Source organism: Crotalus tigris, unplaced genomic scaffold, assembly GCF_016545835.1.
Source record: "Crotalus tigris isolate CLP2741 ecotype Arizona unplaced genomic scaffold, ASM1654583v1 scf7180000023661.158680, whole genome shotgun sequence".
Lineage (NCBI taxonomy): Eukaryota > Metazoa > Chordata > Lepidosauria > Squamata > Viperidae > Crotalus > Crotalus tigris.
In genome coordinates, this window is record NW_024100105.1 from 24282 (window position 1) to 47123 (window position 22842).

General features: G+C 43.0%; 1 protein-coding gene across 1 annotated transcript; it reads right to left on the reverse strand.

Annotated features, from left to right (window-relative positions):
- Positions 1–15263: 15263 nt before the first annotated feature.
- Positions 15264–21252, reverse strand: LOC120297685. The gene is made up of 2 exons (XM_039320603.1): positions 19169–21252; positions 15264–15720 (listed from the first exon to the last, which is right to left on the reverse strand). The coding sequence occupies exon 1, from the start codon at positions 20679–20681 to the stop codon at positions 19611–19613; it is 1071 nt and encodes a 356-aa protein (XP_039176537.1). The 5' UTR covers positions 20682–21252; the 3' UTR covers positions 15264–15720; positions 19169–19610.
- Positions 21253–22842: the final 1590 nt, after the last annotated feature.

Consider the following 22842-nt stretch of genomic DNA (forward strand, 5'->3'; position numbering starts at 1 on the left):
TCAAAGGACTTTGCCATAAAATGAAAAATCAAAGGAACAGCATTCTGGGGCATACAAGCTGGAAGGCTTGTTTATGAAACAGAAACATAATAAACTGTATAATTTTCAGCAAACCGATAATAAACAATTAGTAAATAATAAAAAATAAAAATTAATTTAAAAATAATAAATAGCAATAATGCCACGCAATACCCCAAAAATTGTTGATTTAAAAAAATGTCCCTAGGGGACTTTGTAATACCTGGATACAACAGAAGAAAAGGCAAAGAATGAGAGAAAATCAAATAAAAAGGTAAAATGCAAATAGAACAATTGTGACAAAATAAAGCAAAGACGGTACCAATAGTAATAGGTGTCTGGAGTGCAATCCCAAAATAATTGGAGCACCGTTTTAACGTCATCAGCATTGGCAAAATGCTGTCCATTGCAAAAAGTAGCCTTACTTGGAACAGTTTACATCCTGCAATTATACCTTTAACACTATAAAACAACAATATGTGCTTATCCCTCATCCTTGAGGATGACTCAATAGATGGATAAAAATGCCAAATCCAATCAACTATCTGGCTGATTGTGTGACCAATCATAATAATACCGTAATATAATCAAACTCTCCTTCCTGGACATTTCCCCAGTTTTGAATTAATTTCTGCTTCCCCTGAGGAATAAAACCATCTCAGTGGGAAACTCACTCAGGTCAATCAGGGACACATACATATATTTGGGGAGAAGGGATTTCTGGGCTTTGCAAGATGTTCATCTGAGAAACTCAGAAGAGCAAGCAGGAAAAAGCCAAGAAAAACCATAACAAAGGCTTCAACCACCCAGCCACCCCAATACTTTGAATAGAAGGCCCTTGATGAATTGATGTCCTACTGCTTTCCCTTTTTTAAGGGAATTTCAAGTTTGCTCTCTCTCTTCCTCGTTAAGACAGGCAAGAGTAATTCCTCCTTCAAGTGGAGGTCAGTTCTTGGGGACCTGATCCACATTTGTTAATTACATAGTTCTATACCATTGTTGAAAAGATTTATCATTAGTTTTTTTCTGGATTTTTTTTTTTTTAGTTTCATTTTAGCCTGGAGTCCTGGGATTCCCCAGGTAGATTCCCATCTAAATAGCAACCAGGGCTGACTATGCTTAGCTTTCAGCCCAGACAGACAGCTACTGCCACCTGCTGAGACATGTGCAGTTTTAAACAGCACACTTCCCACCTCCTCTTTTCCATTTGGCCATCGCCGAAAGCAATTTAAGTTAATTAATCTAACAATCCATGTAGAAGATGTAAAAATCCAATATAAATGCTAGAAATTCATTGAGATTATGGCTGGCTACAAAATGTACAAGAGGACACAAAAGATATAAGACAGATCCAATGAAAAATTTAAATTGCTCAAGAAACAATAGGAATACTTGGGAATACAAGCAAAGTGAAACCTTTAAGAAATGTAATGCTTAGAACAATAGCCATGCATTTCTTTATGATATAAACGGGATTAATGTCTATAACTATCAAATATTTGCCGCATAACAAACTTTCTTCCAACAGCAAATAATTAATTTTTTTCCAGAAGTGGGGGAAAGAAGAAACAGACATTCTTTTCCTAAGATGAAAATAATGACAGCATAATCAAAATCAAGATCTTTTTTTTTTTAAAAAAAAAAAACACATTACATTTATTACAGCCCTCACACCAATAAACTCTGGGCAGTTTCCAATATTGTTAAAAGCATGAAACAAAATGGAATAGCCTGACTAAAAAAGCCATAACAATAAAAACATGATAGAAGCTCCATACACACTTTACCTCAGGCATGGGAACAGATTAGCGCGTATTTCTTTCTGAATGGAAGATGAACACGAATTTGTTAAATGTTTGTGATTTCGTAAAAATGTCTCCTGTTGATTGATCTAAATGGTAGAGTATTGTCCTTTTTTCAAATTCCATCCAAATAACCAATTTAGCTATTGTTCTGCTCATCACAATTTGGAAGAACAAATGCTTGATGTTTTCCAATAACCCTTAAAGGCCTGCAGAATGAATGAGCACTATCCTGTTGCCTTCCAATTTTCTTTATTCTTTTAGCTTCTTCTTTAAAAAAAAAAAAATCCTTCCAATGCAAGCAGTCAAATCCTTGTACCATAGAGTTGGAAGCATCAATTCACACCATCTCAGCCAGCCTCCTGCTCAGTGCAGCAAACCAAGAAACGAGATTTTTCTTATTTCTAGAAAAGTCCCTGCAGTTCCAAATGGTCACCCGTGTTCTATACGCCTTCCTTGGGGTTTGTTTGGTTTTTACCTCTGTGTTAATTTGTTCTGCTTCCTAAATACAGTAATTGCCTTCTACTTGACATTTAGCCAAGCTTTTATTCTCCAGTGAAGACCAAAACCAGGAGAATTGTCTTTCCATCACCTGCTCCAAATTTGGTTAGGAAGCCCACTCTTCCCAGCCACTGGCCCTGTTTTCATGGAAATATGAAGATGTCTATAAAATCACCTAAAGTGCTGCAATCAGGCCAGGAAGTTACAGGTATCTGAGTTTTACTTAAACTGCACTAGGCAGGAAAGGGAAGTGATCAGAATATATAATTTTTTGGACTGCACTGGAGGGAAAAGGGTTAGTCTTAAGAAAAATATTCAGCTGAACTCCACTATTACCTTTACATTACAACTAATGAAGTTTGTGGCACAAAGATGGGAAAATACTGAAATAGCCACAGCCAATGAATAGATTGTAAAGATGATGGGATTTGAGGAAATGGCAAAATTGATCTGTTTGATCAAGGATAAGATAAGCACTTTTATTAAAGACCGGAAACCTCTCGTGGACGTTTGCTGAAAATGGAAAACAGTGAACTAGTGATTAATGGATTTGCTGATTAAAAGGGTTGATTATGGGAAGAAGAGAGTAATGATGTAACTTTATTGAAGTAGGAGAGCAGGTACATTGGTCTGTAACTGCTGTAAAGTTGGGAGTTGCTTTCTTTATATATCTTTTCTTTTTTCTATTTCTTTTTATTTTCCCACATTTCTCACTTTTTCACTTCACACTGATCTTTTTTCTTTTCCATAATCTTACTTGATATTATTTCATGTTTATCTTTTATCTCAGATTTGTTTTAAATAAAAATTATATTTAAAAAAAACAGTTTGTGAACAAGCAGCCAATTCCCAGCAACCTGGCCCTGCCTGGCCACAGCTGGCCTAAAGAATAATAAGCAATAAATAAGCTTGCATAAAGTCGATTTACTGAGAACGTTTATAGCTTACCACTGCATCCCCTTGAAATGGTTGCTGAGCCAAAGATACAGGTAAGTGCCTACTGCATCACATCAATGTCCCATGTTCAATGTCTCTTCAGGTTTCCTCTTTCCTTGTGGAAAAAACCTGCCTCCTCCTTCTTACCACTAAATTGCAAATTGTTGAACAGAGAAATGGATGTCAGCAGATATAATAATAATAATAATAATAATAATAATAATAATAATAATAATAATAGCACCACCCCCAGTGAGGCACTACCTTGACGTGGTTGTGGGGCTTGTGTACTCTGAGGAAGATGAGAGCTATGCCAGAGGTTCAATCATACTGGACAGGTCTCATCAGAGGAGTCAGACAAAGAGTGTCTCTCCCATAAAAAATATGGTGAGACGTAAATTTCAGAATGCCATACCGGCTCGGACGTCGCCCGGGTTAACAAGGTCCGCGCTAGATATTGGAGTTCCTGGATATCTGGTGAAAAATGGGTTACAGGACTCAGGACTGTTGGCTGAGCAACCAGGGCCAGCAGCTGCAGAACTACTGGAAGAAAAGGTGTTTACCCGTCGCAGATACACAGTGATGGAAAACAAAGAAATAATGATCTGTTACTACAGATCAAGTCCAACAAGAAGAGGATATCTAAAACGAATGCACCAGTTCTGGAAAGAACAACATCCAGAATCAGAAATAACAGAACAGAGACTAGCAGATCAACGCCGATTTATAACACGAAATAAAGTATTTACAGAAACAGAATTGGACGAACTGCAAAGGTTTACCCAGGGCAAAGAAATCAAAGCCTTACCAGAAGTAATTCAGAATGTAGAGGCAAACCAGGGGGAGTTGGCAGTGAAGGAATCCAGCAGAGATATACAACTGTTCTCATTTGGAAACCAGGCACCTCTTCCTCAGGAAGAACAAAACCCTCTAACTAAAGAAATAAAAGAATTGAAACAAAGAATAACTGAGCATCTAGAACAGCACAAAAACAACAGAATAAGGCTGCCTGCATTGAAGCTTGTTCCAAAGAAACAGCTAGCACAAGCATTAAAAGATGCAAATACTGCAATAGCAAGTATAAGCACCAATTCACTGCAAGAAACAAACCAACTAATGTACAGCACAGCTGCAGTTATAACAGAATACCTGGGATGCAAAATCAACAAAGAAGAAAAACAAACAAACAGTGCACCAGAAAAATGGAAGGTTAGACTAGAAAATAAGATCAGCAAGTTAAGATCACATGCAAGCAAGCTAGAACAGATGAAAGAAAAGAAGCTGAAGAACAAGAAGACCAAAGAATACCTAATCAAGAAATACCACTTAGAAACAAGGAAGATCAAGGAAGCACTGGAAATAATAAAGCAACAAATAACAGCTATAGCCAGGAAAATCAGTAGATATGAAGCTCGAATTGCAAACTATAGGCAGAACCTCCAATTTCAATCCAATCAGAAACGTTTCTACCAATCCATCAATGGAGAAACTGCAAGGAATCAGTCAGTACCTGACAAGGAAGAAACAGTGCAGTTCTGGAAGCAGATATGGGATAACCCAAAGAAATACAACAAGGATGCGGCTTGGTTAAAAGAGGTGGATGCAAATAAAACAGAAGTTGAAATGAAAGAACTAGTAATAACAACAAAAATGGTAGAAAAAAGAGCAAGAAAATCAAAAATTGGTCAGCACCAGGTGAAGATGAACTGCATGGGTTTTGGTTGAAACATCTAACTGTTATACACCCACTCATTGCCAAGCAGTTCAACAATATACTACAAGGTGGAGAAATTGAAAAGTGGCTAACAACTGGGAAAACCTACCTAATAATGAAAAATCCAGCAAAAGGGGCAACACCAGGTAACTACAGGCCAATTACCTGCTTACCAACAACTTTCAAATTACTAACTGGTGTAGTAGCTGATGCAGTACAACAGCATCTAGTTGAAAACAATCTCTTTCCACCTGAGCAGAAAGGAAACCGCCCCAATAGCAGAGGAACAAAAGATCAACTCCTAATAGACAAAATGATCTTGGAAAACTGCAAGAGAAGGAAGACCAACCTGAATGTGGCATGGATTGACTACAAAAAGGCATTTGACTCTCTGCCACATGATTGGATAATAAAGTGCCTAGAAATAACAGGAGTCAGTAGAAACATCAGAAAATTTGTGCAAAGATCGATGGCACAATGGAAGACACAGTTGCAGATCAATGGTGAGAGGCTGGGAGAGGTTAATATCAAGAGAGGAATATTTCAAGGAGATTCATTATCACCATTACTATTTGTTATTGCACTGTTTCCTCTGTCAACAATACTGAATAACTCAGGACATGGCTATCAAACATCAAAAACATCTGCTAGACTATCCCACCTCCTTTACATGGATGATCTGAAGCTGTATGGAAAAACATCATCTGAAATAGAATCGCTGCTCAACACTGTCCGTATATATAGCCAAGATATTGTAATGGAGTTTGGCTTGGACAAATGTGCCACACTTACTATCAAACAAGGAAAAATAGTGAAAACTGAAGGAATCAAGATGCCCCACGAAAATAACATTAAGAGTCTGGATGAGGAAGAGTACTACAAATACTTGGGTATCCTTCAAGCTGACAACATCAAGCACACTGAAGTCAAGAAAAAGATTAGAGGTGAATACATCAAGAGAGTGAAGAAGATCTTAAAGTCCAAACTCAATGGAGGAAATACCATAAAGGCAATCAACACCTGGGCAATCCCAGTCATTAGGTACACAGCTGGAATAGTGGACTGGACTCAAGCAGAACTAAAAGCAATGGATAGGCAGACCAGAAAAATAATGACAATGAATCATGCCCTTCATCCACGCAGTGACATTGATAGACTTTATCTACCAAGGCAAATAGGTGGGCGTGGAATGCTACAAGTACATCAGATGGTTGAAGAAGAAAAAATGGCTTTGGAAGAATATCTGAAGAACAATGATGAAGATGCACTGAAATTAGTATATCAGGAAGGTTACTAACTACTGGAGAGACCAAAATGGCCTACAAGAAAGACCAAATGAAGAACAGAATAGAGGCATGGGAAGACAAAGCACTACATGGCCAATACATGAAAAAAATAGCTGGGAAAGCAGATAATAATAAAACCTGGCAATGGCTAAGAGTAGGAAAATTGAAGAAAGAGACCGAGGGACTAATTCTGGCTGCACAAGACCAAGCCTTAAGGACAAATGCATACAAAGTCAAAATTGAGAAGACAGCAACAGACAGTAAGTGCCGCCTATGCAAAGAAGCTGAAGAAACAGTGGACCACTTGGTAAGCTGTTGCAAGAAGATTGCACAGACTGATTACAAGCAGCGGCATGACAAAGTAGCACAATGGTGCATTGGAAGATCTGCAAAAAATATCATTTGCCTGTAAGCAAAAACTGGTGGGATCATAAAATAGAGAAAGTCATAGAAAATGATAAAATTAAACTGCTCTGGGACTTCAGAATTCAAACAGACAAGCACCTGCAACATAACACCCCAGACTTAACAATTGTCGATAAGAAAGACAAAAAAAGTCTGGATAGTGGACGTGGCAGTGCCTGGAGACAGCAGAATAGACGAGAAAGAACTGGAGAAGATAACAAAATACAAAGACCTACAAATAGAAATAGAAAGACTGTGGCAAAAGCAAGCAAGGGTAGTACCAATAGGCATAGGCTCCTTGGGTGCAATCCCAAAACAACTGGAGCACCACTTGAACACCATTGGCATTGACAAATTCGCTATTAGTCAATTGCAACAGGCGGCCTTATTAGGAACTGCTTCCATCCTGTGACGATACCTGTAATACCATCAAACATCCACATCTGCCATCAAACATCCACATCTGCCTATCCCAGGTCCTGGGTAAGGACTCGATAGGTAGACAAAATGCCAAATCCAATCTGAACATCTGGCTGACTGTGCGATGATCCATATATAATAATAATAAAGTTGGAAGGGACCTTGGACGTCATCTAGTCCAACCCCCTGCTCAGACAGGAAACCATTTCAGACAAATGGCTGTCCAGTCTCTTCTTAAAAACTTCCAGTATTGGAGCATCCACTGCTTCTGGAGGCAGGTTGTTCCACTGGTTAATTGTTCTAACTGTCAGGAAGTTTCTCCTTAGTTCTAGGTTGCTTCTCTCCTTGATTAGTTTCCATCCGTTGCTTCTTGTCCTGCCTTCAGGCGCCTTGGAAAATAGCTTGACCCCCTCTTCTTTGTGGCAGCCCTTGAGATATTGGAACACTGCTATCATGTCCCCCCTCGTCTTTCTCTCTGTTAAACTAGACATACCCAATTCCAGCAGCCTTTTCTTATATGCTTTAGCCTCCAGTCCTCTAATCATCTTTGTTGCTCTTCTCTGTACTCTTTCTAGAGTCTCAGTATTCCAAGTGTGACCTTACCAAGGCATTGTAAAGTGGTATTAATACTTCACGTGATCTCTGTTAATGCAGCCCAGCACTGTGTTGGCCTTTTTGGCAGCTGCAGCACACTGCTGGCTCATATTTAAGTGATTGTCTACTAGGACTCTGAGGTCCCTCTCACAGTTACTACTATTGAGCAAGGTACCCCCTATACTATACCTGTACATTTGGTTTTTCTTGCCTAAATGTAGAACCTTACTTTTTTTACCATTGAATTTCATTTTGTTAGATAGCGCCCAGTATTCAAGTCTATCCAGATCCCCCTGTATCCTAAGCCTGTCTTCTGGAGTGTTGGCTATTCCTGCCAGCTTGGTGTCGTCTGCAAATTTGATGAGTTCCTCATCTATCCCCTCGTCCAAATCGTTGATGAAGATGTTGAAGAGCACTGGGTCCAGAACAGAGCCCTGGGGCACCCCACTACACACTTCCCTCCTCAGTTCCATTGAGGACCACACGTTGAGTGCGGACGGTCAGCCAGCTATGGATCCATCTAGTGGTGATGCTGTCTAGATGGAGAAAAAATTAGATAGATGGAGAAAAAATTAGCTATGTGGAACTTAAACAATACTTTGAAGTGAAAAGCTGTACAGATATTAAGCGTAGGGTTCAACATCACCATGCACCAGAATGAAAGGCCTCTACTTCAGGGATGGCATGCTAAAAGTTGGAGCAAGTTTTTTGGAGCCTGGGATGGAGCAGAAGAGTGGCTTTGGGGGCTTCACTTTAACCAAAAATGTCTTGGCTGGACATCATCTTTAGAACATCTGCAAGCCTCAAGCTTTCTGTCACTCTGTCCCCCTGTTTGTTTATTTCATCGAATTTCTAGACCATCCAATTCCAGAACGACTTTGGAAATGCAGTATTTTGGAAAATAGGAAATGTTCTTGGCGGTGAATAGCATTAATCAGAGGCTGCCAAAACATGGAGTTATCTCTTTCATAATGCACTGTCTATATAAAGCAGAAAAAGATCACATAAAGATTAACTTGTACAAAAATAATGTAGTTTGGGGACATTTTTTTTTCAGTTCCTGAAATGAAAAGAATGATATTTGAAGATTTTGTATGTTTCCTGTATATTTCTCTTTTTTAAAATATTGTAATAAAATAAAAACTTCAAAGAATTGTTCCCATTAAATGTAAGTTTTACCCATTATTAACAATTAAATATTTATAGTTGCTCCTATAGCTATAAATCTCAGAATGGAATACAATCTATAAAAGTAATAAAGCAATCAAATCACACTTAAAATACAGAACTTGAGGCTGGTTGTTGCATAGACAGGGATACATTGGTAAACTTTAGCATTACCTTCCAATAAAACTTATGGATATTTATTTTTTTTTTTGAGTTGGAGGAAAGTAAGGCCCTGATCATTTCAAATTTGGGAATTTTGCCTGAACTGCATTTTTTCCCATTCAATCCGTGTAGAGGCTTGCTGTTCACCTCTAAGGGATATGTATAAAAGTCATATCCGGTGAGGAGTGGCAGTAATAAGAGTGGAAGTTGCCCAGGGCAGACCAAGATAAGACATCTGCCAGGTATATCCCAAAGCTATTCACATGGTGCCAACGCTATCTGCATAACTATGACTTTCTGTGGCACAGGAAACTGTTCTGGAGAACCCACCAATTTAATTGAATGAGCACCCCAGGGTTAGCCCTGGCCTTGCCCCATATCTTTAAATCTTCTGGTAGCCCCTGCCAAATCCCAGGATTAATAGCTCTTAGGATATCAGAGGCAAGCTGTGTGTTGGCTTTCACACTCAGAGGAGTCAGCAAATTACTCCATCCCTTTCCTGGGGAAGTAGAGTGTTACTATAACACCTACGGTAAGAAAAGTCATAACCCTTGACACAGTGATGGGATTCAAATATGTGAACCACCGGTTCTCTGTGTGGATGCCGCTTCCAGAAGTCCATTCTGGGCCTGGGCAACAAAAAATTAACTACTGGTTCTGCCAAACTGGTGCAAAGTGGTTGAATCCCACCACTGCTTTGACATTGACATCATGTTGGCTAGATCCATGATACCAAGAACTCCTTCTTTGTGAATTGGCAAGACTTCCTTTTTTTTTCTTGTCTTTCAACGGCATCTGTAAACTATTAGTAGATACTAGTCTCTCACTTTCAACAGTATCCCATAATTTGGCATCACCACTTTCTCTGCTAGCTTCACCAGCATCATGAAAGCCTTCTGAAGACACCACAGCCAGGAAACCACTGCTGAAACAGGAACAGAAAATGCCTTTGACCTTATAGATCAGAGGTTCCCAACCTTTTGGGCACCAGGGACCGTTTACATGGCGAGAGCTTTTTCTGCGGACCAGAGGGGGCGTTGTTTTGTGTGCTGCCTGCATCCCACAGATGGGGCTTTGCTTGTTTTTGTGGCCTGGTTACTGGCATGCCATGGCCCGGTACTGGTCCACGGACCGGGGATTGGGGACCCCTACTATAGACCACTGGTATCAAACTTGCCATGTCACGTGACGTGTTGTGACGTATTATGACTTTTTTCACATTGCCAGAGCTGGGGTGGGCTCAGCCTCTGCATGATGCAACCAGCCCACAGTTTGACACCACTGCTATAGACGAAAAAGTCCCAAGCTATCTAGAGGCAGAGCTATGCAATAACATTTGGCACATAATATGAAATGCTATAATAAGCAAAGCTGTGAAAAAAATAATTTTCTATTCATCCTCATTCTTAAGTCCTAAAGATCCTAAAATAGTTTCTGCAGCTGCTAATGTACACATGAATTGCACCCCCTATGCTTACATATGAGACAACTTGGAGCTCTTTAAAAGTTTTGGACTACAAAATTTCTGTCATCGGTTGTGGAACTGATGCTGATGGGAACTGACGTCCAATCATTCTTGTTTTCCTTCCCCGTCCTCTGATTTTATCGATAATCTTTTAACTTGATCTAATGAATTCAAATGGTGCAAAGAAAAATGTCAAGCTTCAGCATTCTCTACATTTCCAAGAGTACTTCTGAGCCTCCAAGACATCCAGCTTGAGAATCCAAATAAATTTCCAGGTTCATTCGTCTTTGAAAATCTTCCTGTTTATTAAATACACTGCATGGGCATGTTGAAGCAAAACTAACTCTAAGGTTCCAACCTCATAACTCTATGAATTAAGTCTAATTCATAGACTTAAACAATAATTTTCCCAGCCAACCCTCCCCAACATCTTATGTAGTCCATATAAACAAGTTCACTTTGTTATGGGAGCCGTCTGCTTCAAATCCACACCTGGTCTGGTATCCTTCAAAAGGTTTCAGGCTGTCATGGTGTTCAGCTGAATTCTAGAAATTTTGTTTCTCCATCTAATTACTTGGAAGTAACACCTCCCCCCCCCCTTAATCTAAAGGCAAGTTGAAACACAGAGGCATGTAGCTGCAAAAGTTTCATCCTTGACAGATCACAGCTAAGGTTTCACTAGAAAGGGTGTCCATCTGCTAAGGGTGGTAGAAATCTTCAACATTTGGGCATGTTCTTTGACCATCAGGAAATAGTGTATGACTGGGTTCATCTTAATTGGGACTCAGTCAGTACCCACAACCTTTGTAGTTATATAGAAGATTCTTCAATGTTTTGCTTTCTGATAAATATTTGGTGCCCAGCTCACTCCCTCCATAGCAGCCACATTGACAGCTGTCAAATTCTCCCCTCGTTTTGTAATTCTTCACAGCATGTTCTACACATTGTGTCCATTGTCCAAAGATCCTAAGGGAGAGCTTACTGTTGGTTCAATTAACACTAAGGCAGTGGGCTTTTGGACCATACACTCCAAAAAAATGAAGAATGCTGGGTCTTTTACACAATTGCGTGCTTAAGCTGTATTCTCAGATCTTTTATTAACAACATGGTGACCACAATTGGGGCAGACAGGCATAACCACAGATTTGCCAGGAGGGAAACAGGTCCTCCTCCAGCTAAAAATCTGTAGCTTCTCTTTTTTCCTCTGAGGAGGGTGGAGAGTATCCTCTTTTCACTCCAAAGACACAGGCAGCAACCTGTGTCTGTGTCTTTGATAGTCTATGATAGTCAATGGCTTTCTTATAAACAAGGTTGATTGTTTATTGATTGTTGATTGTTGAGGCGAGATCTAGATCTACATCTAGGTAGCCAGCCATAGGTTTAGTCACTCTAGTAATTGCTCATAAATAATGTAATATGCATCATTTTATTCATCATTCATACTGGGTGTTTTCAAAATAGTTCACTGCTTTGGTGTTTTATATTTTGATACACATTTTGTAGGTTGTCCCAAAGTTGCTTTTTTTTTTTTCCCCAAAAGGCAACTGGACTTTGTTTTTCCTTGAAGACTTTTTGAAAAATAAAGTCCAGTTGCCTTTTGAAAAAGAACCTTTGGAACAACCATGGATGACTGAGGATGACTGGATGACTGAAGATCTCCCTAGACATTCTGTATGTTGTTTCTGTGAATTTGTATGCGCTAATGCTGTATTCTATTATGCCACATGAAATAATAATAATAATTGTTGAGGCTGGGGCTTTCCTTTGCAGCACCCCATTAAAAGTGAATTTCTCAATAAGCTGATCTTCTGAGGAGTGAAGCTTATTAGACCAAAGATAGTATCTGTGGCACCTTGGTGACTACAGGCATTCATTGGTCTACTTATGGATGCATTTTATTGCACGCAGCAAATGGAAATTTCTGGAGGGAGGTATCATTTTCATCAAGGAAATCCCTTCCAACACACACACACACACACACACACACACACACACACACACACACACAATAATGGAAGATCCCAAACAGGGACCTCCTGCATACAAATAGTCCTTGACTTAACAATAGTTCATTTAGTGACCGTTCGAAGTTACAACGGGACTGAAAAAAGTTATTTATGACCATTTTTTGCACTTAATCATCATTGCTGCATCCCCAGGGTCAAGTGATTAGAATTCAGATGCTTGGTAACTGACTCATATTTATGAGGGTTGCTGTCATAAATAATGCCATCTCGCTGAGCAACAGAAATTTTGGGTTCAGTTGTGGTCATAAGTAGAGGATTATTTGTATTCAGTTGAACTTTGGTGGTGCAGTGGTGAGAATGCAGTACTGCAGACTACTTCTGCTGACTGCCAGCTGCCGGCAGTTCAGCAGTTCAAGTTTCACCGTCTCAAGGTTGACTCAGCCTTCCATCCTTCCGAGGTGGGTAAAATGAGGACCCAGATGGTTGGGGGTAATAGGCTGACTCTGTAAACCGCTCAGAGAGGGCTGTAAAGCACTGTGAAGTGGTATATAAGTCTAAGTGCTATTGCTATTGCTATTGACCTTGGAAGATTCTTTAAAGCAGGACTCCTATATATGGCAACCTTTGAAGAAAGCTTCAAGAGACAAGAACAAAGCATCCATTCCAGCAAATTATTCTTATGTTCTTTCAGAGGAGGGTCTGTATTTCCATATGAAGAAATTTAGAAAAGTACATTTCAAGCCAGGTTTAAATTAATTGATGGTGTATGTCTGGTCTGGTGTCTCTAGGATTTAGTTCAGGAAGTTTGGGAAGAAATCTGGCACTGATGGGCCAGATTGAGTTGCTGTTCGATTACCCATATTTTGGTGACGGATGGCTGCATGTGCAAACTGCCTCAGCTGAAAAATTTGACATTGGGTGTAATGTGGGCAAATACAGGCATGCTGGTTTGTCTAGTGCTCCTTAACCTTTACAAGCTAGTCACATTTAATGGCTCTCTCCTAATTTTGCCACCATCAAGGGGATTCCATCGTAAACAGTGATTTATTTTATATAGAAACTTGTTTTAAAAAATTGGGACATGCTTAAATATACCAAGCACAGCACAAGACCTATTTTTTACCTACAAAAACCACCCCATGAAGTAAATTGGGTTGAGAAGAACCATAGAAAAACAAGTTTAATCACATTGTTGTGGTCTTGACTTTTTTTTTTCAGGGTGCCTCTGCCGCATTGCCTCTCTGTCTGGATCCCAGTTGTTTGACCCAGATGGGTAGTGAGAATGACAAAGACAATCAAGAGCAACAGAGAAATTCAGTGGCAAAATCAGGGTGATGGGCAATGCGAATATTTATCTTTAATAGCACTTCTGTTCCCTGTGATTGTGAGCAGCCTCTTAACTAAATCAGCTTTTTCTCAGTCAAGTGTCCCAGGTTCTGGATGGGCTTAAGTACCTACTTCACTTTCCTGAAGAATACTCTATCGAACTTTACAGGTTCAAGTTCTTTTTGAACTTCACTGTGTTTCTCTTGTTTATTATTTGGTCCTTTTGTTGCTCCTTGATTCTGGCTCCTAGAAGGGCTCCGTCTTTACTTTCAACTCCCCCCCCCTTTTTTTCATGGTTATGTTTTGTTTCCAGCACTTTGGAATTCCCTCGCGCAATCAGTTTGTTTCATTTCCTCATTAGCACCTTTTAAGGAAAGCCTGAAGTCCTATTTTTTACATTTTATCTCCCCCCACCAATAAAAGCTGGGTTTGAATTGCTGACATTACTGCCTTTGCTTTTTTTCTGATGATTTAAGTATTATTTTATTCATGAGATTGCTCTCACCTCAATCTTTAATGGACCATAGGCAGTTTGCAGATACTAGTACTAAATAAGACATAGTAAATAATACAAAGTCATGGAAAATACAAAAGTTACTTTAAAACATTAAAGCAAATATGGGAACCGATACTCAAGCTGGTGTTCAAATGCCTTCTGGAAGAACTGGGTTTTTCTAGCTTCTGGAGGAGCACTGGGATGGATGGTCCTCCAGGCTACTCCGTAGGAAAGGAGCTTGCACACAGAGGTCCCACCATGAGGACTTTTCTGCACTGGGCTGAGAAAGTATCCCTGGGAGTAGAATGGGATAACTTGCCATGGTCCACTTGCTGTGGGACAACTCACCACAGGACAATTCGACAATTCAATTAGTTAAAATACTTTTAATTTTTGTCATTCACATTTCATTTTATCCCTCCTTTGGCATCTTTTCTTTGATGATTCTATTCCACTATTTCTTCAATATTAGTGTAACTCTTGTCCCGTGGCGAATTGTCCCACAGCAAGTTGGCTGCAGCATGTTGGCTGCAGTAAGTTGGCCATGGTGAGTTGGCCATGGCAAGTTATCGTAGTTTCCACCCCCCCGAGAGACAGGAGGAAGAGCCACAGGCAGGACAATAGTCGGACAAAAGATATCTCAGCTACAGAAGAAATGGGGATGGAGAAAACAACTCAGAAGAGACCCTCCCTAGTAAAGGGATTGATGTCAGCCTGTCCTGTTGCAGGTTTCAGTCACAGACATACACTCACAGTTTCTCAGGAGAGTATCAGTTTTACTTCAAGGCTGAAGAGTTAACAGTGAAGCAAAGGAATGAAAATAAAGCAAAGGCTCGCCTGCAAAGTTTGTGTTGCCTCGTCTTGACTACACAATCAGTCGATACAAAATCAACACGTCAGGAACGAAGAACTTCCACTTTATTCCAGTAAAGTAACGATTTAAAGTCAGCACTGACAACCATTATATTCATGGCTCCTTTATACAATTCACAAAGACTCCGCCTAGCCCACACCCACGCTACCACCCATGCACCACCACCCTCTTCCGGACCGCCCAATACCCCCTATATGGCCATCCATCCGATTATCCAGATCTGCAGCTGCCGCCTCCCGACGCTTCCCGATGCTTCAACGGCTTCCCGATGCTTCGGCAGCCTAGTAGTCTCTTTTAGTGATGTTAGCTTCAGCCTAGTGTCCACGTAAGGAGACTGCGCAGATTTCGTTGTTTTCGCCATCTGCGCATGCGCTGTGCCATCCGGAGCACCATTTGCGCATGTGCAGCTCCAGCGGGACCAGCTGGGTGTCGGAGTGGCTCTTGCGCATGCGCGCCAGCCAGCTGAATGTGGGGCCTTTCGGACCCGTTAGACCGCGCGTTCGGGGAGTCGAGGCTTCATTGGTGCAGGTAACCCGGACGGCCTCCGCTACGGCCCGACATACTGCCCCCCTTTACCAAGGCTCCCCCTGAAGAAAAGAGAAGATATGTTACATCGGTTCCCCCACATCCACCTTTCCGACCCCCACTGCACCAATGGGTTTTGGTTTCCCAGGGTTTTGTACATGGAATTGTTTAACCAATCGAGGGGCCCTTACATCATCTGCCCGTACCCACGTAGCCTCAGGTAAAGGGTAACCTTTCCACCTAATCAAATAATACAATTTACTTTGCTTAATACGGGAGTCGAGTATTTCTTGTACTTCATAGTCACCATTAATGACAGGGCCTGGTTCAGCTTCCTTTCGGTACATATAGACTGGTTTTATTAAACTGCAATGAAACACCGGATGCACTTTCCCCAACAACCGGGGTAACTGTAATTGTACAGTAACCGGATTAATGATTTTAACAATTTTAAACGGGCCAATGTATTTAGGTCCCAATTTTCTACACGGGATTTTCAGTTTCAGATATTTGGTGGACAAATAAACTAGTTGACCCACAATGAATGGCTTACAGGGTTGCCCTTTTTTGTCCGCCTGCTCCTTCATTTTTCACCCATATTCTACCAGCGCTGTTTTTACAGCCGCCCATGCCCCAGAAATCCTTTGGGTCCACTCCTGTGGGAGATATGGCTGCGCCTCCAGGTTCCGACATTCAGGTATGGGAACAAAATCTTTCCCAGAAACCACTTTAAATGGTGCATACCCTGTACTGGCGTGCACCACATTATTATACGCAACCTCTGCAAACACCAGCAGGTCTGCCCAGTTAGCTTGCTGGTATGACACATAACTTCTCAAATACCGTTCGACCGCTGCATTAGCTCGTTCAGCAGCTCCATTGGTAGCAGGATGGTACGCAGTGCTAAGTCCCTGCGACGACCCTAACAATGCGGTGAAACCTTTCCACAATCGTGCCGTAAATTGAACCCCCCGGTCAGATATTATTCAGATATACCCATGAATACGGTATATATGTGTCAGGAACATGTGGGCCAATTTCTGAGCAGTCGGCAACTGCCTACATGGCACAAAATGGGCTTGTTTTGAGAATAAATCGATTACCGTCCAAATTACCGTATGTCCCTTACTCCTTGGAAGTTCCACAATGAAATCCATGGCAATATCCTGCCAGGGATGTTCCGGGTCAGCCACTGGCTGTAAATACCCCACTGGCCTTCCTGGACGGGATTTGCATGTAGCACATACAGAACATGCTTTTACATAGTGTTCTACATCCCTTCGTAACGTAGGCCACCAGAATTGGCGTCTAGTCAGGTATAATGTTTTGACGAATCCGAAATGTCCCGCCAGTTTTGCATCATGACACCTCTGAAGGATCCTAGTCCGTAACACAAGCGGTACATATAATTTCACTCCGAACCATGCCAACCCGTTTCTCTGAGTGAACAGATTACGATGTTCCCGGAACCACGGGTCCTGTGGTATTGCCGCCCTTAACTCCGATTCGATATTTCCTATATCGGAACGGGAACTTACCCTACCTACTCCCTGCGTATATGGCGGTAATATAGCCTGTACCAGCTCCTCCTTTTGGCTCTCATATTGGGGCAATCTAGATAACGCGTCCGCCAAGAAGTTACTACCCCCAGGGACATATTTAAGCTGAAACGTAAATCGTTTAAAGTATTGCGCCCATCTCACATGTTTCGGGGCTAAACATCGGGGCGATTGCAATACTGCTAGATTTTTATGGTCCGTCCATATTTCTATTTCTTGCTTAGCCCCTTCCAAAAGATGTCGCCACGTTACCAAGGCCCATTTAATAGCAAAGGCCTCTTTCTCCCATATCGCCCATCTCCTCTCCGTCTCTGTTAACTTGCGTGAGGTATATGCGCAGGGCTGTAACTTGCCGTTGTTGTTTCGCTGCAATAACACAGCCCCCACCGCCACATCACTCGCATCCGCTTGGACGGTGTATTGTTTATCAGGGTCTGGATGCAGTAGAATGGGCTCCTTGGCAAACAAAGCCTTTAGATGTTCGAACGCAGCCTGACTTTCTCTGGTCCATGCCAATGACTGACTAGGACGTGCCTTTACAGGAGAGTTCCGCATTTTCAACAATTCCGTAAGTGGCAGAGCCACCTGTGCGAAATCAGGAACGAACTGCCTGTAAAAATTTGCGAACCCCAAGTAGCTCTGCAATTGGCGTCTCGTCTTAGGTGCCTGCCACTCAAGTACCGCTTTCACTTTTGCCGGATCCATCTCTATCCCTGAGGCTGATATTCTGTATCCCAAATACTCAATACGGGTTTTGTGAAACTCACATTTTGAGAGTTTTACGAATAATTGGGCCTGGAGGAGTTTGTGTAGGACCTCCCTAACCATCCGTATATGCTCTTCCATGGTCTTAGAATATATCAAAATATCGTCAAGGTACACCAATACCCCGCGATATAAATGTTCGTGCAACACCGCATTAATGGTTTGCATAAATACTGCAGGCGCTCCCTTTAACCCAAACGGCATGACGGTGAATTGGAAGCTCCCCAAAGGGCAATTAAATGTGGTCTTCCACTCATCTCCTGGTTTTATGCGGATGCGGTAGTATGCTTCCCTAAGATCGAGTTTAGTAAAAAACCTCCCTTGGGATAAATGAGTTAGCATGTCCTTCAATAAGGGTAATGGATACATATTTTCAGTGCATACTGCATTCAATCCCCTAAAGTCCACGCAAAACCTTAATCCACCATCTTTCTTTCCCTGAAATATCACAGGAGCCGCAATCCGAGACCGGGCTGGCTGTATAAAGCCCCGCGCCAAGTTCTTATCAATGTACCTCCTTAGTTCCTCCAACTCCTTGGGAGACATGGGATACATCCGGGGTTTGGGCAGTTTTGCCCCCGGTATGATATCTATTGCACAACCTGTAAGGGCGATGTGGCGGCAACACATCACATTCTTGCTCACTAAACACGTCCCGTAGATCCTCATACTCCACAGGGAACAAACGTTTCCCTTCACTAGCTTCCACTGCCACTTTGATCCTTTCCCTACAGAGTAGTTTGGCATGTGATGGTTGCACATATGGATTCTCCCTACCATCCTCCGGAGGCCGGGGACCTACAACTAATCTCATATGGCGACATCCACCTGCCCACCATATGACCGGTTGCCATTTGTCAAGCCAGGCCAACCCCAAGATCACTTCTTCGGTCATTGATGGAATTACAATAAAACGTACTAATTCCCAATGATCCCTCATCTCTAACCGTACAAGTTCAGTCACTTGAGTCACCGGTGCCCCACCCAATAGGGACCCATCCACCTGTTCGAAATTGATCGGCCGAGACAAACCTATCAATCGGAGTCCCAATGCATCCGCTATTTTCCTACTGATTAGACATCGTGTGCAACCTGAATCTATCAACGCTTTACATTCCATGCATTGACCAGATTTGCAATTGGCCAGGAAGATTGGTATGGCGAATGGTACCACTGGACTGCTTACCATGGGATCCTCTTCCGGGTCCTCCCGATCATACTTGTCAGGCACCACCTCCGGGGTTGAAACCGCCACTCCTGGTGAAGGCCCATAGGGTGTGCTGTCTTCATTTTGCCGCAAAGCTCTCATTTGATCCGTACCCCAAAATGGCGTGACCTCCTGCCTTCTCGTCGCGAGCCCAGACTGTCCCGAAGACACTCCCATTCCTGGAGATATTGGACACTGGGCCACCCTGTGACCCGGTTTATTGCATCGGAAACAGCGGAATATCCCCCTTGGCGCCCCCGGTGGGACTGTTTGTACTGGAACCCCACAGCCTTAGGTTTACTGGTTGATTGCTGTGCGGGTGCGGGGAGAGAGGCGGGTGTACCTGGACTTATCTCCTGCAACCCAGCATAGAGTTCAGTAACTGTCTTATACCAATCGTGTAAACGAGCCGGAACCCCCCTCACCAGACAAGCCTGACGTAGTCCACATCTAGCCCATGCCGGAAGTGATGCACTAGCAATTTCTCAGGCCATGATCTTAATCGGCCTGCCACACGCTGGAATTCCCTAATGAACTCTCTTACTGGCCTTCCCCCCTGTTTTAAGTGTACTATTTCTGCCTCCGCTCTTTGAACCCTGGTAGGGTCCTCAAACTGAATCCTCAAGGCCTCAAGAAAAGAGCCTATATCGGCCAACTCGCTGGCGTGATCTCCAAACAAGTCTGCTGCCCAGGTAGCCGCCTCACCCTGCAAATTGGCAGTCACTGCTACCACTATGGCCCACTGTGAGGTGTAATGGGCCGCAAAGCGATCTAAATGATTCAACACATGGCCTAAAAACATGGCCAATTTGTCAGGATCGCCGTCAAACGTAATCCCAAGAGGCGGAGGGGTCCGTGGTATACCCGTGGGCCACACTAAAGCTGGTTGGCCACCCTGTTGTCCCCCAGTGATAGCGGATTGTCGGCCAAGATCCCCAGACCCCAAAGGCAGGGAAACAGGGGTGGTACGACTGGCATGTGTGGGTCCCATTCTCACACCTCCCTGTCCCCCTTGTTCCAGTTGTGCTGTTGACACCCTCAATTTCGGGCTAGCCAAACGGAATCCAGATGAATCAATAGGACGCTGGGGGGCCACCCCTTGTTTGGGAAGGAAACCTGTCTCCCCAAATCTATCCCTTAACACATCAAGGGTGTACTGTCCAGGAGCGGTGGAGTAACTCCAATCACCCTCCTCGTCACCAGCCACTCTCCTTTCCCTCCAAGCTGCATAAGAGTCTCTGTCACCCAGCATAGGCCGCCGACCAGTGTCCAAACGTTGTAATGCTGGACTTAACCACCATTCAGCCGCCTCGGTCGCTGCCGGCCTCTGCTTAGTCTCGGGGCCCACATCCACAGCTGGCGGAATAATCCTTTCCTTCGGGCGTACTACAGGACCCTCCATCACTGCACCTGGATCCACAGACGAGCCCTGGTCCTCCACCTGTTCAGGAGCATCTTCAGCCGGGACACCGTCTTGCACCCCTTCTGCCATGCTGCCTCCCGTCTGCTCCAAGCCTACTCTAAAGAACGAGTTTAGGGGGAGTGCTGACTTATTGTTGCCTCGTCTTGACTACACAATCAGCCAATACAAAATCAACACGTCAGGAACGAAGAACTTCCACTTTATTCCAGTAAAGTAACGATTTAAAGTCAGCACTGATAACTATTATATTCATGGCTCCTTTATACAATTCACAAAGACCCCGCCTAGCCCACACCCACGCTACCACCCATGCACCACCACCCTCTTCCGGACCGCCCAATACCCCCTATATGGCCATCCATCTGATTATCCAGATCTGCAGCTGCCACCTCCCGACGTTTCCCGACGCTTCGACGGCTTCCCGACGCTTCGGCAGCCTAGTAGTCTCTTTTAGTGATGTTAGCTTCAGCCTAGTGTCCACGTAAGGAGACTGCGCAGATTTCGTTGTTTTCGCCATCTGCGCATGCGCTGTGCCATCCGGAGCACCATTTGCGCATGTGCAGCTCCAGCGGGACCAGCTGGGTGTCGGAGCGGCTCTTGCGCATGCGCGCCAGCCAGCTGAATGTCGGGCCTTTCGGACGCCGTTAGACCGCGTGTTCGGGGAGTCGAGGCTTCGTTGGTGCAGGTAACCCGGACGGCCTCCGCTACGGCCTGACAGTTTGTTTTGAAAAAGGGGCACACAGAAGATTTGTCTAAAGTTAGTCCAAGTTTCAGAGTCAGGTCAAAGTTGTCAGCCAGTCCAAAGTCAGAGGTTCAAGAGTAGAATCTATACATGTCATACACAAGCCAGAAGTCAGACAATCAGATGTTTCTAGCAAAGAGAGCTTGACTCAGAGCTGCTTCTTAAATAAGGCTGCAGCCGGCTATCAATAATTTGAAGGTTTACTCCTCTGCCTGGCATGGAGTCTAATAGAACTTTGCTGTTCTGCTGTCTTCCCTACTGGTCTAGTGCAGGGATTGGAGGCCTTACAGCAGTGTTTCTCAACCTTGACAATTTTAAGGCATGTGGGCTTCAACTCCCAGAATTCCACAGCCAGCATTCCCTGGCCACCCCCTGCAGTGAACCACTGCAATACTCGTCACAGTGCTACCATTGTAAAGTATCTGGAAGCTGCAGCTGGCGCAGAATATATCAGTGCAGGCATTATGGATGCCTCTAGGTCCAGGAGAGGAACAGTTGAATTTTCAAAAGCTCTTAACAGGAGGGTTGAATTTTCAAAAGCTCTAACATTAAAAGATTCCGGTTTCTAGCAGAGCAGTCGACTTCTGTCAGGAGGCTGTTTTTTTATCTGTAGCACAACATTGAGGAAGGTATTTTAAGCGCCATACATGCAACCTGCTCTCTCGTTTTCTGTTGCTAATCTTGTCTTGATGCATGCTCTCTTGGCTTCTTTTTAACATCTAAATCAGGGGTCCTCAAGCTTGGCAACTTTAAGACTTGTGGACTTCAACTCCCAGAATTCCTCAGCCAGCAAAGCAAAGCTGGCTGAGGAATTCTGGGAGTTGAAGTCCACATGCCTTAAAATTGTCAAGGTTGAGAAACACTGCCTTACAGCATCCTCATCTCAGTTTTCAGCTGTTTCAGTGGTGCCTGTGCTTGGTCAGCCTTTGCTGATATCTGGTTTTGTCCCTCCTTTGGCTGACATTCCAGAGACAGAGCTGGAACAGGTTCTTCAGTGTCAGAATCAGACTTGGAATTTGTATCCTGAGCCTGGGCCACGACACAGCCCATCCCAGTAGTCCACCCAGGAAGCAATTCCATGAATACAAACATTATCTTTACAGTAAAGTTACTGTATGACAAAAGAATTGTACAAGTCTGAAAGCACTTGCTCCCCTCCCTTGCTTTTACTTTCCAGAAATCTAGAAAGGGTGAATTAAAATTATTTTATGAATGTCCCTGGGCCCTAATTATTATCCTTGTTAAATTTTTTTATCCTTTTATATATTCCAGTCAACTCACAGTGGCAAGCATGCTTAATAGTCTTGTCTTCTCTTTTCCCCAGTGGTTGGGCTGGGAGAGATGGACTGGCCCAAAGCTACCCAGCCAGTTTCCATGTCTAAGGTGGGACTTTTATTTACTGTCCTCTGGTTTCTAGCCCAGCACCTGAACCTCTACACCAGTGGTTCTCAACCATTTTAATGCCGCGACCCTCAACCAGTCGTAAGT